The 18,108-nt window shown below is 42.5% G+C and overlaps 1 protein-coding gene across 2 annotated transcripts in view; it reads left to right on the top strand.

The window, feature by feature from the left end:
• Nucleotides 1-15,387, top strand: part of EXOC3 (exocyst complex component 3) — a 42,571-nt gene extending 27,184 nt beyond the window's left edge. For both annotated transcript variants that reach the window (XM_044292747.1, XM_044292748.1), the window contains exons 6-13: nt 770-895; nt 5,583-5,683; nt 6,342-6,452; nt 10,994-11,141; nt 12,793-12,915; nt 13,054-13,215; nt 13,607-13,734; nt 13,854-15,387. In XM_044292747.1, coding sequence (XP_044148682.1) covers nt 770-895; nt 5,583-5,683; nt 6,342-6,452; nt 10,994-11,141; nt 12,793-12,915; nt 13,054-13,215; nt 13,607-13,734; nt 13,854-14,028 — 1,074 coding nt within the window. In that variant the 3' untranslated portion in view covers nt 14,029-15,387. The remainder of the gene's footprint in view (nt 1-769; nt 896-5,582; nt 5,684-6,341; nt 6,453-10,993; nt 11,142-12,792; nt 12,916-13,053; nt 13,216-13,606; nt 13,735-13,853) is intronic.
• Nucleotides 15,388-18,108: the final 2,721 nt, after the last annotated feature.

Here is an 18,108-nt window from a genome sequence, read left to right as displayed (position 1 = left end):
GGTCGGCAGTCTTACCCATGATTGCGGTTTTGAGTAATGAACCAGGCTGGGAGTTTTTAAAAGCCTCAGGAATCTTTTGCAGGTGTTTAGAGTTAATTAGTTGATTCAGATGATTAGGTTAATAGCTAGTTTAGAGAACCTTTTCATGATATGCTAATTTTTTTAGATAGGAATTTTGGGTTTTCATGAGCTGTAAGCCAAAATCATCAATATTAAAACAATAAAAGGCTTGAACTACTTCAGTTGTGTGTAATGAATCTAAAATAATGAAAGTCTAATGTTTATCAGTACATTACAGAATATAATGAACTTTATCACAATATGCTAATTTTTTTTAGAAGGACCTGTATATATTTGCCTAAAACTTTCTTAGCTTAGTTATATATTGTTGCCCATCAGATATTCAGTGCTAGATTTATTTTTTTCATAACTTGGACAACCCCTTTTGTTAGAGGGAGCGGTCATATGACCATCCTTCTGTAGGCTTGAGGGAAGGGCTGTGTGTATGGACTCATTGCAGCTTGGATGCAAATACAACAAAAGGGGTAGTTTAGAATCTATTAAAGGCATATTGAGAATGCATTGTGCACATTAGTATGTGCCTTTCCTGGTTATGGACCATGGTCAGAAGATACGATCTCCAGACGGACCATAACCAGTCAGCATGCGGTACTTATACAGAGAGCTTTGCGCTTCTTTCTTTTCTGCTTCAGCATTTGGGTTTGCGTTCATACAAATGTAACCAATACTTCTGATTATGTATCTTTAGTCAAATATCATTGGGTGGCTGAGAAAAGCCTTAGAGACAGATAAAAAGGACTGGGATAAAAACACAGAGCCTGAAGCGGATCAAGATGGATACTACCAGACCACTCTGCCAGCCATCGTTTTCCAGGTAACTGATAATAGCGGCATCTTAAAATTTTAACATTGGTTTAAGTACCATAATGACTGCCGGTTGTGGACATTAGCCGTGGGTGTCTGCTATAAGAAACAGCAGGCCACATGCGGCTATTGCACCCACTCCGCTCAGGAGCAAGCGCCATCTTTATCCGCCTCCGGACCGCCTAACGCAGGATCGCGGTCCGGAGGCGGCTCTCCCAGGCTCAGCGACGCATATACGCGTCAGCTCGCGGGACGCAAGATTTCCTGTGAACGCGCGCACAGGAACTGCAGGTAAGTGAGCTGATCTACAGCCTGCCAGCGGCGATCGTTCGCTGGCAGGCTGTAGATGCGATTTTTTTATTTTATTATTATTTTATTTTTATTTTTATTTTTTTAACCCTAACAGGTATATTAGACGCTGTTTTGATAACAGCGTCTAATATACCTGCTACCTGGTCCTCTGGTGGTCCCTTTTGCTTGGATCGACCACCAGAGGACACAGGCAGCTCAGTAAAGTAGCACCAAACTACACTACACCCCCCCGTCACTTATTAACCCCTGATCACCCCATATAGACTCCCTGATCACCCCCCTGTCATTGATCACCCCCCCTGTCAGGCTCCATTCAGACGTCCGTATGTGTTTTACGGATCCACGCATCCAAGGATCGGATCCGCAAAACACATACGGACGTCTGAATGGAGCCTTACAGGGGGGTGATCAATGACAGGGGGGTGATCACCCCATATGCACTCCCTGATCACCCCCCTGTCATTGATCACCGCCCTGTAAGGCTCCATTTAGACATTTTTTTGGCACAAGTTAGCGGAAATTGTTTTTTTTTGTTTTTTTCTTACAAAGTCTCATATTCCACTAACTTGTGTCAAAAAATAAAATCTCACATGAACTCGCCATACCCCTCACGGAATCCAAATGCGTAACATTTTTTTAGACATTTATATTCCAGACTTCTTCTCACGCTTTAGGGCCCCCTAAAATGCCAGGGCAGTGTAAATACCCCACATGTGACCCCATTTTGGAAAGAAGACACCCCAAGGTATTCTGTGAGGGGCATATTGAGTCCATGAAAGATTAAAATTTTTGTCCCAAGTTAGCGGAAAGGGAGACTTTGTGAGAAAAAAAAATAAAAAATCAATTTCCGCTAACTTGTCCAAAAAAAAATTAAAAATTCTATGAACTCGCCATGCCCCTCATTGAATACCTTGGGGTGTCTTCTTTCCAAAATGTGGTCACATGTGGGGTATTTATACTGCCCTGGCATTTTAGGGGCCCTAAAGCGTGAGAAGAAGGTATCGCCGTACTCAGGAGAAGTTGGGCAATGTGTTTTGGGGTGTCATTTTACATATACCCATGCTGGGTGAGATAAATATCTTGGTCAAATGCCAACTTTGTATAAAAAAATGGGAAAAGTTGTCTTTTGCCGAGATATTTCTCTCACCCAGCATGGGTATATGTAAAAAGACACCCCAAAACACATTCCCCAACTTCTTCTGAGTACGGCGATACCAGATGTGTGACACTTTTTGGCAGCCTAGGTGGGCAAAGGGGCCCACATTCCAAAAAGCACCTTTCGGATTTCACAGGCTATTTTTTTACAGATTTTGATTTCAAACTACTTTGCACACATTTGGGCCCCTAAAATGCCAGGGCAGTATAACTACCCCACAAGTGACCCCATTTTGGAAAAAGGCACCCCAAGGTATTTCATGATGGGCATAGTGAGTTCATGGAAGTTTTTTATTTTTTGTCACAAGTTAGTGGAATATGAGACTTTCTAAGGATGGGTGTCTACTTTCCGAAATGGGGTTATTTGTGTTTTTTTTTTACTGTCTGGACATTGTAGAACCTCAGGAAACATGACAGGTGCTCAGAAAGTCAGAGCTGCTTCAAAAAGCGGAAATTCTCATTTTTGTACCATGGTTTGTAAACGCTATAACTTTTACCCAAACCATTTCTTTTCTTTACCCAAACATTTTTTATTTTTTTTATCAAAGACATGTAGAACAATAAATTTAGAGAAAAATTTATATATAGCTGTGTATATATATAAATTTATATATAGATTAAAAAAAAATCAAAAATTTACAACTGAAAGTGAAAAATTTCTTTTTTTTGCAAAAATTTTGTTAAATTTCGATTAATAACAAAAAAGTAAAACTGTCAGCAGCAATGAAATACCACCAAATGAAAGCTCTATTAGTGAGAAGAAAAGGAGGTAAAATTCATTTGGGTGGTAAGTTGTACGACCGAGCAATAAACTGTGAAAGTAGTGTAGTGCAGAATTGTAAAAAGTGGTCTGGTCATTAAGGGTGTTTAAGCTAGGGGGGCTGAGGTGGTTATAGGCCCGGCCAGCGCGTACTAGTACAGCGCTGGTCGGGACAGGGTTAAGACTGGCGTTTTAGACGCTGGTCTTCGTAAGCCCTATACCTGGTGGTGTATCTGCCGGAGTTATGAAAACAAAACTTTGGCGGATCCACTGCCAGTTCTAAATGTAACGTAAGACAGCTTCCAAGATGTCTTACATTTAGACTATTTTCTACGCCTAAAACAGGCATAGAAAATGGTAAGTGAGATGGGGCTGCCCACGTCATGCCCACTTTTTTAGACCTGGCGTGAGCGGGGAGAAGTCAGATTGCGGCGCAAATCACCTTTGCGCTAAAATCTGCGACAGAAATACACCTAATTTAGGCGTATTTCTGTTTAATAAATGACCCCCTTAGTGTTTGTGTTCAAGTACATTACTTGTATTCTTATTTCATTCCAAGTATGGACACAGTGTGGCTTGCAGTTCATGTGACTCCTGGCTGTGCCAGCCCATCCTCTCTGTATAGAATGTAGTAAAACTGTCCTGTGATCTTTCTACTGCTGATCTGTGATGCCAGAGAATAGAGGAAGAGATGGCTTTGTGTCATTTACTGAAGACTGCTTGCATGTGTATTAACAGTTAAGAGAAGTGCATGATCATCGTGGAGTATAGCATGTTAAGTTAGCTGGATCGCTGAAGAAATCCCGCGCCTGCGCCATCCACTTCTGTATTCAACGCAAGCAGTGAGTGAAGGACGCTTTCCTGGTCCCGGCTTCCTCTGTATTCGACGCAGGCGCAGTGAGTGAAGGACGCGCTCCTGGTGAAGGCTTCCTCACTGTGACGTAGTCGGCGCAGTGAGGAAGCCGGCACCAGGAGTGCGTCCTTCAATCACAGCGCCTGCGCCGCATACAGAAGTGGACGGCGCAGGCGCTGGGTTTCTTCAGCGATCCAGCTAACTCGGTCGTCACTCAAGACGAGTGGGGCGGGATAAATGTTAAGTAGACCGAACCTCTAGGTGCTGAATCAGCGCCCTCATAGCACCTAGAGGCTCATTAGCATATTTTAAAAGTGTGTTTTTTAGGAGAACGGCGGCAGGGACAAAAGTATAAAGAACACTGTTATGTACTGCTGACGTTAGCACATCGCTAATGTCAGTCAGCTACATAACAGAAGCCCTTTAAACATAACACTTTTGTCTAAAAATGTTGCTCCAGTTTTCCTAATTCACTCTCCTACCGGAGTGAGACTGCGACTTAAAAAAAAAGTTTCAATGATAAATCTGGTTGAAAAATAACTACACCGACTTTTCTACCCACATTAGGGCCCTTTCACACTTGCGTTGTCCGGATCAGGCGTGTACTCCACTTGCCGGAATTACACGCCGGATCCGGAAAAACGCAAGTGTACTGAAAGCATTTGAAGACAGATCCGTCTTCAAAATGCGTTCAGTGTTACTATGGCACCCAGGACGCTATTAAAGTCCTGGTTGCCATAGTAGGAGCGGGAAGCGGTATACTTGCAGTCCGTGTGGCTCCCGGGGCGCTCCAGAGTGACGTCAGAGCGCCCCGTGCGCATGGAAGACGTGTTCCATGTGATCACGTGATCCATGCGCTTGGGGCGCCCTGACGTCACTCTGGAGCGCCCGGGGAGCCGCATGGACGGTAAGTATGCTGCTCCCCCACTCCCCACTACACTTTACCATGGCTGCCAGGACTTTAGCGTCCCGGCAGCCATGGTAACCACTCTAAAAAAGCTAAACGTCGGATCTGGCAATGCGCCGAAACGACGTTTAGCTTAAGGCCGGATCCGGATCAATGCCTTTCAATGGGCATTAATTCTGGATCCGGCCTTGCGGCAAGTCTTCAGGATTTTTGGCCGGAGCAAAAAGCGCAGCATGCTGCGGTATTTTCTCCGGCCAAAAAACGTTCCGTTCCGGAACTGAAGACATCCTGATGCATCCTGAACGGATTTCTCTCCATTCAGAATGCATTAGGATAATCCTGATCAGGATTCTTCCGGCATAGAGCCCCGACGACGGAACTCTATGCCGGAACCGGACAACGCAAGTGTGAAAGGGCCCTTACAAAACTGGAGTGAATGGAAAGAGAGTGCAAAAAAAATCGCAAAAGCTCTTTTTTCCCACTTTTTTGATGCCAGAATTCTGGAGTGAAGAAACACTAAATCAGGGCCAGTATCTTTGAGAGAGGGATATGTATGTAAAACTAAGCTAGGGTTTTTGTGCACATCCCCGGTCCTGAAAAGGTCAAACAAAATTAAATCCGAACACAAAAAAATGGCTTGCCGGTTACAAAATTGTACAGAATCTTTAACGTCCTTTTATCCATAAATAACAAATGTATTTTTTCTTTAGATGTTTGAGCAAAATTTACAAGTAGCAGCTCAGATTAGTGAAGAGCTGAAGAAGAAGGTTTTACACTTGTGCCTGCAGCAAATGAATGCGTTTCTTAACAGGTATGGACACGTATTAGTTACTGATGTTACTACATGTCTCCCAAATTCATCATATCAGACAGTGGGCTCTCCTTCAACTTCCTTTTTGAAAGTACAATTTTAGTGTGATTGGCTGCTGGTTAGTCAGACAGTGTTGCAGACGTTGGCCATTATGATGCTGTTGCATGCAATGGGGGCCTGGCCGTTACTGTGCAATTTCCGCGCCCTCTGCACTTTGACAGGGCCAGGCAGTATAAACATAATTATGCCTGCTTGGCCCTTTCGATCAAAGTGCGGAGAGAGCAGAGCCTCGAGGAGTAACTGCAATGTTCTTATTGCTCCTAGAGGCTTGGTTACATATATTAAAACATCATATTTCTCAGCAATGCGGGCACATATGAACATGGGACCAACACAGATGCCCTCAGCTGCCAGGCGCACATGCAACAGGACAGCCAGTTCCATAGGTACAAATAGGCCACATTCTCATTTTCAGAGCAGTTCAGTCGCTAGTGGTTTTCATCTGCATTATAATATAAAATATGTTAACTGGAAGTTTGTGGCAGTTACAGTATGTACTGAAATATAAAGTTATTCTAAATATTGAATCCCTTTAGAGAGCTACTTGCTCGGATTTTTATTATGGGTGCTCACAGGAATAATGTGTCTCCATTTACAGGTACAGTGAGGAAGCACAGCTCTATAAAGAGGATCACTTAAGGAACCGGCAGCTTCCTGCATGTTATGTCCAGTATATAATAGCCATCATTAACAACTGCCAGACATTTAGGTAAGCCTGTTTTGCTTCTATTTAAAGTCTTTCCGAATTTCAGTCATATGTAAGAATTGCAGTCTGTCCCACAAAAAACAAGTCCTCACAATCTGCCGCTATAGAAAAGGAAAAATGTTATGGGTCTTGGAATATGGTGACAACAATAATAAAAAAAATATTGTATGAGTCTAGTTGCACACTAGGACCAAACATGGGATATAAAAAAAACACAAGCAGGATAAGAATTGTTGAATTTTGTTTCTCTGTTAATACTATCTGCCTTACAGAAAAAATAGATTAAATCAAAAACTGCCCCACCTCTTTGATTTAAAGTGTTTTTCCATTTTCGGGGGCAGGGCTCCAGATGGCGACCAAAATGGTCGCCAATGCGACTTAGAATTTACAAATGGTGACAAGACTTTTTAGTCTTGTCGCCATTTGCAACTAGACCCTCCGCGGCAGCTCTGCAGTTGAACAGCGGTGGGGCACAGGAGCTGATAGTTCTCTGCCGCCGATGTTCTTCTCAGCCTGAGTCAGTGAGTCACAGCACACAATAGCAGAGCCGCTGGCAGCAGGGAAGGGAGGGACTCGGGAGGAGTGTAATCTGATCCTAGAGTGGAAGCTGCTTCTGCCAGCCCCTCCCCTCCTCCGCCCACCAACCAATCAGAGCTGAGGCAAGGCAAGCACTAGCAGCTCTGAGTCTGAGTCGCACTGTACAGGGAGTCTAAGAAAGAATCGAATGAGTCACAGGTTAAGAATCTAAAGATCCGACTTAGAGACTCATTCGATTCTTTGAGTTAAAAGAACCGTCAGTCAGACTCTAGAATTCTCAGCAGCGCAGTGGAGAAGGAGTCTCACCCTCCCCCTGTGCTGCTTCCGCCCCCAATAAGAAGAGACGGGAGGAGGAGGGGCTGTAATACAAATACAGGAGGCGGGTGCCGGAATCAAATAGCCGGCACCCGACCTTTGTGACAGGGAGCTGCGGTACCTGAGGGGTTAACTGCCGCTGAGCGCATCTCCCTGTCACAAAGGTCGGGTGCTGGCTATTTGATTCCGGCACCCGCCTCCTGTATTTGTATAAGAAACACATTGGTGGCACAGCGCGCGCACCCCCAACACCCCAGTATAAGAAACATTGGTGGCTCAGTGGGAAGTGCCAATGAGGGTTAAAAAATAATTTAAAAAAAATTAACTCGCCTCCTCCAGTTGATCGCGTAGCTGCCCGGTCTCCTGTTCTTTCTTCAGGACCTGTGGTGACGTCACTGAGCTCATCACATGGTGATGGATCATGTGATGAGCACAGTGATGTCACCACAGGTCCTTTGACAGGTCCTGAAGAAAGAACAGGAGACGATCAATTGGAGGAGGTGAGTTAATTATTTTTTAACCCTCATTGGCACTGCCCACTGTGCCACCAATGTTCATTATATTGAGTGGGGGGGTGCACTGCGCCACCAATGTTATACTGGGGTGTGGGGGGGGGGGGGGGAGTTGCGCACTGCACCACCAATGTTTATTATACTGGGGTGTTGGGGGGGCGCACTGCGCCACCAATGTTTATCATATTGGGGGGGGGGCGCACTGCGCCACCAATGTTTATTATACTGGGGTGTATATAATGTTTATTATATTGACCTTCTACTAAGCATTCTGTATTAAAGAATGCTATTATTTTCCCTTATTACCGTGTTATAAGGGAAAATAATACAGTGAATAGACTTTCATCCTAAGAACCATAAGTGAAAATTGCACCGCATCTGCACTTGCTTGCGGATGCTTGCGATTTTCACGCAGCCCCATTAACTTCTATGGGGCCTGCTTTGCGTGAAAAACGCACAACATAGAGCATGCTGCGATTTTCACGCAACGGACAAGTGATGTGTGAAAATCACCGCTCATGTGCACAGCCCCATAGAAGTGAATGGGTCCGGATTTAGTGCGGGTGCATTCCGGTATTTTAAATGCCAGATCCGGCACTAATACATTGTCATTGGGAAAAAATGCTGGATCCGGCATTCAGGCAAATCTTCAGTTTTTTTTCGCCGGAGATAAAACCGTAGCATGCTGCGGTTTTATCTTTTGCCTGATCAGTCAAAATGACTGAACTGAAGACATCCTGATGCATCCTGAACGGATCACTCTCCATTCAGAATGCATGGGGATATGCCTGATCAGTTCTTTTCTGGTATAGAGCACCTAGGACGGAACTCTATGCCGGAAAAGAAAAACGCTAGTGTGAAAGTACCCTAAAATATTAAGTTTAAATCCCCCCTTTCACAATTTTATATATAAACAATAAATAAACATATTACATAGCGCTGTCCAAACTATTAAATTATTAAAAAATATCTCCTATGCGGTGAGCATTCGCCATTTTTTAGTCACCTTGTCACCCCAAAAAATAGGATAGGACTGTTCTATTATGGGCTGAATGTTTCATAAAATGCGAAATGCACGCGTTTTTTTTTTTTTTTTTTGGTGGGTGTGTTTTTTTTTTTTTGGTTTTTTTTTTCGCGGTATTGAGTATCGCAATACTTTTTTATGGTGACAAAAGCGAATCAAAATTTTGGTATCAAAACAACCCTGTGCCAATCTGATCGGCGTAGCGTCACGATACCAAAATTTTTATTCGGTTTCGATTTGGTGACTAAAAATTTGATTTGGCTCCTAAATTTTTCAGTTCAGGAGCCAATGGCTACTAGGTAATTTTTTAAGTCTGGAGCGCTCCTTTTTGGGCAACCCACCCCCCTCATGGACTGACTTGTAGAGGGAAGCATATGAGCTCCCAGATGCTGGGTTCCAGCTCCGCCGCTGTCCAAGGGCAATGTGTCCCACTACGGCCAACGATTGGCAGGGAGTAAGTAAATATGCTTTCCTCCACCTTGAGGGGTCTGCCCGAAAGGCCCTGAAGATGATGGAAAACCCCTTTGATGTCTCTGAAACACTTAGAGGGTGAACACATTTACTAAATACTGCCTTTAATATTTTGAGGGGTGCAGTTTTTTAAATAGGTGTCAAAGCAACTTCAGAACTGATGTAGTACCCCATCTCTTTGTTCCAGTACTCGGTACAGGAAGAAAGCTGACATTTGTGAGGAGCTTATGAATATGAGGACTACCAAGCTTGATCTCTGTGTTGGTAGACCCCAGTGCTCGGCTCAGGCTGGAGCGCACTGCTGACAACAGCAAAACAGGGCCGTTTAAAGGAAGTGACCCAGTGTTTTGCTCATGGTATCTGTCACCAGCTTGTGCTCCACGCAGGTCGGACAGTATCAAACTGGTGACATTTTCCTTTTAACAAATAAAATATTAGAAAACTTTGGCACATATGTTGGATATACACATGCAATTTTTGTAGCAGCTGCCTAATAAAAAAATATCCATTCCTGGCTTTAACTTAAAAAACTTTAAGTCTCATTATTTTTTATTTTTTTTTTAGAACTAGTCATGCCCAGCAAAGAAATCCCAAAATGTTAATCCATTTACTATTCCAAGCCTTTAGACGACTGTCCTCCTGATTGCAGGACCGATAAGGGAATCTATGATATGATATTAAGTTTAATTTTTATTTTATTTTTTAACATATTTTTAACTACTTGTAAACAGCATGTAGCTCTGAAAGGATGTTCCTGAATGTCCTTGCTGAGACTACAGCTTCACGGAGACCATAAAACTGCAGGAGCTTATAGAAGGCTACATAGATTCTGTTCCTGGCAGTTATTGATCACCCTGTATGCAACTCATGAAGCGGCCGTGATGCTTCATGATCCTGTAGCTGCAATCACCTGATCACTGGATAACTTCAAGGCTTATAAGTCTCCCACATTTGTTTTTCCCTGGTCACTGGAGCTAATCGTAGCCCCAGTTACAGGAGAAATCAGAAATATAAAAAAAAAAAACTATAAAATAATGTAATGTTAAAGGGGGTTTTCTGTGATAAATACATAACTCAGCAGCAATAAATATGATAAAATTTTAAAACAATCACACTCGGGTCTTTTCTCCCCTGCCTCATAGCACCTATTCCGCGTTGCTCTCTATTCCGGCAGTGCTGCCGTCATTTTCCGGGCTGCAGCTGTGATGTCACGTGCACACAGGTCACAGCCTCAGCAGTGTAGGGGACATCGCGGTTGAGGCCAGTTGCAGTGGTCTCTCTAATATGTACACACAATATGTAAATTAGAAAAGACAAAACAAGAATGTTACTAATAGTCCACTCCACAGTGTCTAGCTCCACCTGGTGATAGCAAACTATAACGGAAAGGGGAATCAATATTAAAAGTATTTTAGTTGCACTTTGTGATTTAAAAAAAATCCTTTTTCCCTCAGTTTCACTTGCATGAGGCTGAGCTGCAGCAACCAGGATGGCCACTAGACAGTGGGTGCATCTGTGCCTGTTCTGCTGCGCTGGAGGGGTTGCCACTCTCACTGATCTAAACCCTTTAAACGACTTTGGACATCTTTGACAAGGAAGATATAATTTTTATGTATGTAGTGGGTGCCGTGAATTAAAATGTGGTGCTAAGTTTAAGACTGCCAACATAATGTCCTGTTTTGTAGAGAGTCCATTGTAAGCCTGAAACGAAAATATTTAAGAAGTGAAGAGGACTTTGTGACATCTGGCTCCACAAATATGGACACCATATTGGACAACATTGCCAATGATGGATGCAGGAATCTTCTAGATGAAGTATTTATGGACTTAGAGGTGAGGACAATTTTACTGGTGTTTCTGTTCCATATTTCAAATATTTAGGGAGATGTCCACACGTGCCTGAAAATGCAGCAGAAACGTCTGCAGCGGTCTTTGCTCCAGAAAAGGCTGCGAACGTCACCCTCTCTATTGCAAAGGGTGAAACCAGCATAAATTGACATGCTGTAAATTTCAAATCCGCACCACAGGTCAATTTGCACTGCGTTTTTTGTTCACAGTGTATGGATGAGATTTGTTAACAGCTTCCTGCGGCATGGCAATTTGAACAATAATTCGCTGTGCATTTACAGCATGGAGATAGCTGCTGAGGAACAGAGTCGCCACCATCAGCAGCGCCTGTCAGCTGTAATGGTCAGCTGACACCCTGCTGCAATGACCAAAATGGGTGCTAGTGCAGATACCAGCTGTTTAACCCTCCTGTCAGTAGCAACGACTTCATCTAAGCGTGATGCGATTGCAGGATCCAGACCGTTGCCATAGATGACTATTGCAGTGTATTGTACCATTGACTGCATTGTTTTGTTTCATTCCCCATGTGGGAGTTTGAAAAATGTTTTTAAAAGAAATAACATTTTCAGGTAAAAAAAAAACACCCACTTCCCCTCACACAATCGGTTATATTTTGTTGAAAAATAAAATAAACTACACATAGTACTTCCACGTCTGTAACAACCTGATCTATAAAAGGATCACGTTACTTATCGCACACGATGAAAAATGAAACACTGACCCAAAAAATGGTACAAAAAACTAAAAATATGTTCCCCAAAATGGTACCAATAAAATTACAAGCTGTCTGACAGAAAAGCCCTCGCACAGCTATGTTGACAGAAAAATAAAAATTTTGTGTCTTAGATGCGGCAATGCAAAGAAAAAAAATAGATTTTTAGTAAAGTGATGTATGAGGAAAATGTAATAAAAAATGAAATAAATATATATAAATTTGGAACTGCCATATTCGTATCGCCCCGCAGTATAAAGTTACTGTATATCATATATACTACATGGTGAACCCCACAAAAAATAACAGAATTACTACTTTTTCCCACTTCACCTCCCCAAAAATAGATAAATCCTAATATGGCATCACTTAAGTTTGAGTGAATTGATCTTCGGATTATAGATCGTTCAAAACCCTAGTTTTTAATGCTGTTTCCATACATCATTAAAATGTATTGGCTCCGTGTAGTCAAAGTTCGTATTGTCTGAAGTCATGCAAGACTCTCTTCAATTATTACTGTACTCATATCTGTATATTTTAAAACGGCCTAAAATAGAAAGTGGGCTTTGGTGTTACAGGGGTTGTAACAAAGCAGTGCTCAAAGGATTCAGCCCGGCCTCCTGGTGCTCAAACTTCTCATTTGTATATGAATAAAAACACTGATTTCTCTGCGGTTGTTTCACATACAGGCAGCATGATGAGCCCTACCAGCCAGTATGCCTGGTTCAGTAGTGTTGATCCTGGTGACAGAGCCGCTTTAAGTTTGTGGCTGTGACGTAAAAAATGTACAGTACACAATGGAGTAATTGTGGCTTCTACTATCTAGAACTCTCCATACAGACATCACATGGGGCTTATTAGAAATGGTCACCTCTCTGCTCACCATTAATAAAGCTTTTTTTATATATTTTTTTTATTCTTTAGCCGCATCTTAATGACCTAATGACCAGAAAATGGCTTGCTGGCTCTAATTCCGTAGACACTATATGTGTCACCATAGAAGACTATTTTAATGACTTTGCAAGGATTAAAACTCATTACAAGCAGGTATGTGTAACTTTCATTTAGCGAGCGGATCGGATGCCGCTTCCTATTTATTGGTCTAACAGTGGACGCCGTGTTTTATTTAGTCCTTAGTTCTCAGGTTTGCTGACATATAACATTTGTTTTTTTTTCTCTTCTTAGAAAATGACCATTAAGGCCCACAGGAAAGTAGTAACAGAATATATCAAAGCAATAATGCAAAGACGAATTTGCTTCAGAAATGCAGAGGAACGCAAGGAGGGTGCAGAGCGCATGATTAAGGAAGCAGAACAGTTCAAGTTTCTGTTTAAGCGTCTCACATCTGTACGTGTCTAGTAGTATTAATACATATGACGACTTTGTTGTATTACCAGGCAGGACTACATCTCTCCACAAAGGATGTGTCAGGCCTATTGGTAATAATGTTCCAAAGATACATCCTGTCTGCCACTTGTTCTTTTATTGCTTTGTCTGTATTATGAGCCAGTCATAATACTTGTATAATTTTGGACCATTTGGATTTTATAGCCTTCGTATATTCCAATACATTGGAAGCTCCTTGATGTCATTCACTATCTGACAGGTTCTGAGATGGCTCGTTCTCCACCCTCATTGAAGCTGAATTCTGACCAAATCAACTGTGACCACTAGATATGGATCTTCTGTATTAGAAATGTGTAGAGATACTTAACTAAGCCTCGATCTTATTCTCTAGGGATTTGGTGAAGAGACAGATGGACTCTGCGATACCATTATTGATATTGCTGAGGTTATAAAGCTCACAGATCCTTCCCTTCTCTACTTGGAAGTCTCCACCTTGGTCACTAGATATCCGGATCTCAGGTAATTAGTGAAAATGAACCTGCTGGTGTATTTTCTCATTCTTGTTAGTGTATTATCTAGGAATTTTTTGTATAGTTAGAACATGAAAAAGTTTACCTTTTTTCTTGTTCTTCTAACAGGGATGATCATATTGCTGCTCTGCTTCAAATGAGAGGAGATGCCAGCAGGGAAATGAAACAGACAATAATAGAAACTGTGGATCAAAATCAGAGGCAACAAGGTCAAAGCTACACCCCGATCTTTAAAGACATAATTGTTCCAAGCATGCCAACACTTCCAAAACTTCTGAAGTAATATTGAATGTGTGTGGCTGCAGGTTTGGTGCTTAACCTTATAAATCTGCTCCGGAGCAGTCTGATCGTTAATATCCTCTGACGCCTTTCCCAGCAGTGGGAGCTTGTATGTCTAGTGCCACTTTCCTTAAAAATACAAAAAAATACTGGCTTACAAATGTGCGTTTGTCACATCTGATTATAGTCTATTGGCCTGAATGAACAGATCTGTACAGCCATGGTGCTAGCTTCCTCTGGCATCAGCTTTCCTCTGTTCTCGAGACTGCACTCATCTTGCTGAACATCGGGGAGAAGAGTGTAAGCCGGTGGCAGCATATCTCCTGCGAGAACGAAGGATCGGACATGGTGAAATTCAACATGACCAATCCCTCCTTCCCCCAACATCATATGTAGGGGAAGATTTTACACCCCCTTACACATAAGAGAGCCACTTAGTCCTGCTGAAGTCAGTCGGTTTGCCTTATAAACTATTGCTTTTATTGTAATATTTCACAAAATCTCCAGCAGCAGCTGAAAAAGGCCTAGCGCCGTGCTATAGTGGAAGATTCATGAGTTCCCATTCATTAGCATATACATGAAATGTCACTACTAAATGCCTTGTGCAGATGGCCATATGAGAACACTTTATATGGAGACCTAAGAGGCTTCTCCCTGGAAGCACTGATTCCACCTACAGAATACCACATGCTCGCACTAAGAATAAGTCACAGAAGCAGAGTTGGCCCTCCAGACTTTATACTATAGGTAAATGACAAACCTCTTATGTTCTTGTTAGTTGAGCACTGGCGAGACATAAAATCTGACAGTCTTGGTCGTCTTAGACTTCCAGTACAGAGCTGCAAAATAGCCTGATCAGACAATGAAGATGGAGCAGAAAGCTACCTTATGAGTACCTATCACCGACAGAGGGCCGATTGAGGCCCAGTTAACGGAATATTAGCATTAAAATGATAAGGATCCAGAGGAGGAGAGCTGTATGACGCACAACTGACGGCTCTTTTGAATGAACCCACGGATGAGCCATTGTTTAGCACTAGAAGTAGGAGTGATTTATAATGCTTTAGTGTCACTCCCTGTATAATAGGTGAGCATGCCATATACTGTGCAGTCTGTTACTATGCTATGGCTGAAGACGGAGGGTGGATTTACAACCTGGTCGGCATTTTCCTTCCCTCACACAGCGTTCGAGATGTTTGAATTCTGCAGTTTGTAAAATGTGCTCTGTTCTTAAGTTTGGGGCATTTAGGGATGTAATGTTTTTAGTTGCTCCTAATGCCATGTTTATGTAATGGATTCTGGGTGGGTGGGATTGCTCTGTCACTATTCATGTATCTGTTTTAGTAAAGGCTTTAATTCCCTATGGAAGAATTCTGGAGAACCTTTCCTTATTCTATATTGTGCAATTTCTCTGTTATTCCTCATAGAAATGTATGAATAAATTGACAGCTAGATGTTACCACTTGGGAGCACTTCCCAACAGACTGACATTGTCCAATCAGTGCAGACCTTTTAGGGAAGTGGAATGGTATCACCTAGCTGTCAGTTTGTAGGAGTACCAGCACCGCATCATGAAGACAACATCTAGTAAACCAGAAGTGTCCGGAGGGGGACTTGTTCTCCTGAAGGGAAACAAAGCATGCTTACCAAGTGTTGGAGAAATAAATTGTGGGCAGCTTCCGGGCCGTCTCGTCACCATTTTTCTGGAGTACACTGGGTGACAAATGTCCCTTATTTTTTGGTCACTGCACATCACAGATGAAGCTGGTTGCCAGTCCTAGAGCATGAAGTGTTAATTCATTTCTTTTTATTGTAGTTCTTTTATGGAGAGGGAAGTAGTATTGTGCAAATTGTAAATTTTCTAATGATTTTATGAAGTTTAATAATTTACTTAACAGGTACTTTTGCTGTGTACGTGTAGTGAATTTGGTGTACTATACACTTAAAGGGAACCTGTCACCTCAAAATGCAGTGTAATCCGCAGGCAGCATGTTGTAACGCAGGAGGAGCTGAGATTAAAGGTTTAAACGAGTAAGGCTGCTTACACCCGTGCGGCAGCAGGGCCCGGCAGGCTGTTCCGGTGGGGGGACAGCCTGCCAGATCCGTGCTGATGCTGGCCCACCGTGCTGCCGGAAGTCTCTTCTGACCCTATTCACTTTAATGGGGACGGGCCGGAGGTCTGGCCACAGCACGGTAAACATGCTGAGAGGCGGCCTGACAAAACTACAATGCACTGGACCCTGCTGCCGCAAGTGTGAAAGTAGCCTAAATTGCTAGTTTTACTGAATCTATCCCTGCATAAGTATGTATCAGTCTGCTCAGCTCCTCATGCTCTATAACATGGTGCCTGCATATTTTACTGTGTGGTGACAGGTTCCCTTTAACTAGAGAAAGCTACCTGCCACTAATGGAGTTGGTACTGTACATTAGGACTTCTGTATGAATGCCACTACATCAACCAGCATAGTACTGTAATAGACTGTGGAATATCTAGTTTTCTTGTGCGTTTATAACACACACATTGTATATTTCTCAAACACTCCCTTGAGTTTCCATGAACTGTTTGTATTGATCTATGGTGTCTACATATAAACTTCCAGCAGTAATACGTCATTTTGCTTTTGGGAAGATGGTGCCTGTTACAGAAACTTGGCAAATGGTTAACACATTAATATGTTGTTCATTAATTTTGCGCACAAGAAAACCATGTCTGCTATTAGAGTTTTTGGGGGATTTTACTACTGATGACCTATCCTCAGGATAGGTCATTAGTATCTGATAGGTGGGGGTCCAACACCTGGGACCCCCGCTAATGAGCTGTTTGAGAAGGCACCACAGCTCAGCCCCATTGAAGTGAATTAAATACCAAGCAGTGCAATTTATGGAGCTGTGCTTGGTAAGCTGCGAGAAGGCAGCAGTGCTCACAGGGGTGCCAGTGCCTTCTCAAAACAGCTGATCGGCTGGGGTGGGTGTCGGACCCCCAGTGATCCAGAGGATAGTTCATCCGTAGCAAAATCTCGGAAGCCCCTTTTAAATGGGATATAACAACAAAGGCCTTGCTGTAAGGGCGGGTTCACACATGGAATAAATGTTGCAGCAGATCTGCAGAATTGTACCCTACCAGCAAAGTGGATTTTAAGAAATCTCATCCACATCCCAAAAATGATGTAGTATGTCAGTTTATACTGTGGATTTCACTCTTTGCAATGAAGAGGGTGAAACCCACAAGCATTCCTGTGGCAATAAAATGCATGGTAATTCACGTTTTTTTTCTGGGATTTTAGCCTCAGATCTGTAGCAGACCTTTCCGCTATGTTTTACGTGGTGTGGATAATATAGGGAGAGTAATGGTTCTTTTTTACATGGACCAACAATTTGGCCAATTTTCGGGGATCAGCCCTTCTAGAAACACTTGTTCCTGATAATTGGTCTGTGCAGCAGATTTCCCTTTATAAACAGGGATCTACTGTATGGGAACTGCTCGTTATCATACTGAGGAGATGATTGCTGATGATCTTGGAGTGTAACTGTTATTTCAGTCTGAGCGCCGCTAAAGAGTGAGTGTAACAACTCTGATTGGCATACATACAGTACAGACCAAAAGTTTGGACACACCTTCTCATTCAAAGAGTTTTCTTTATTTTCATGACTATGAAAATTGTAGATTCACACTGAAGGCATCCAAACTATGAATTAACACATGTGGAATTATATACATAACAAAAAAGTGCAAAACAACTGAAAATGTCATATTCTAGGTTCTTCAAAGTAGCCACCTTTTGCTTTTGATTACTGCTTTTGCACACTCTTGGCATTCCCTTGATGAGCTTCAAGAGGTAGTCACCTGAAATGGTTTTCACTTCACAAGTGTGCCCTGTCAGGTTTAATAAGTGGGATTTCTTGCCTTATAAATGGGGTTGGGACCATCAGTTGTGTTGTGAAGTCAGATGGATACACAGCTGATTGTCCTACTGAATAGACTGTTAGAATTTGTATTATGGCAAGAAAAAAGCAGCAAAGTAAAGAAAAACGAGTGGCCATCATTACTAAGAAATTAAGGTCAGTCAGTCCGAAATATTGGGAA

Source organism: Bufo gargarizans, chromosome 5 (assembly GCF_014858855.1).
Source record: "Bufo gargarizans isolate SCDJY-AF-19 chromosome 5, ASM1485885v1, whole genome shotgun sequence".
NCBI classification, from domain to species: Eukaryota; Metazoa; Chordata; class Amphibia; order Anura; family Bufonidae; genus Bufo; species Bufo gargarizans.
This window is presented reverse-complemented; position numbering and strand designations above follow the sequence as displayed.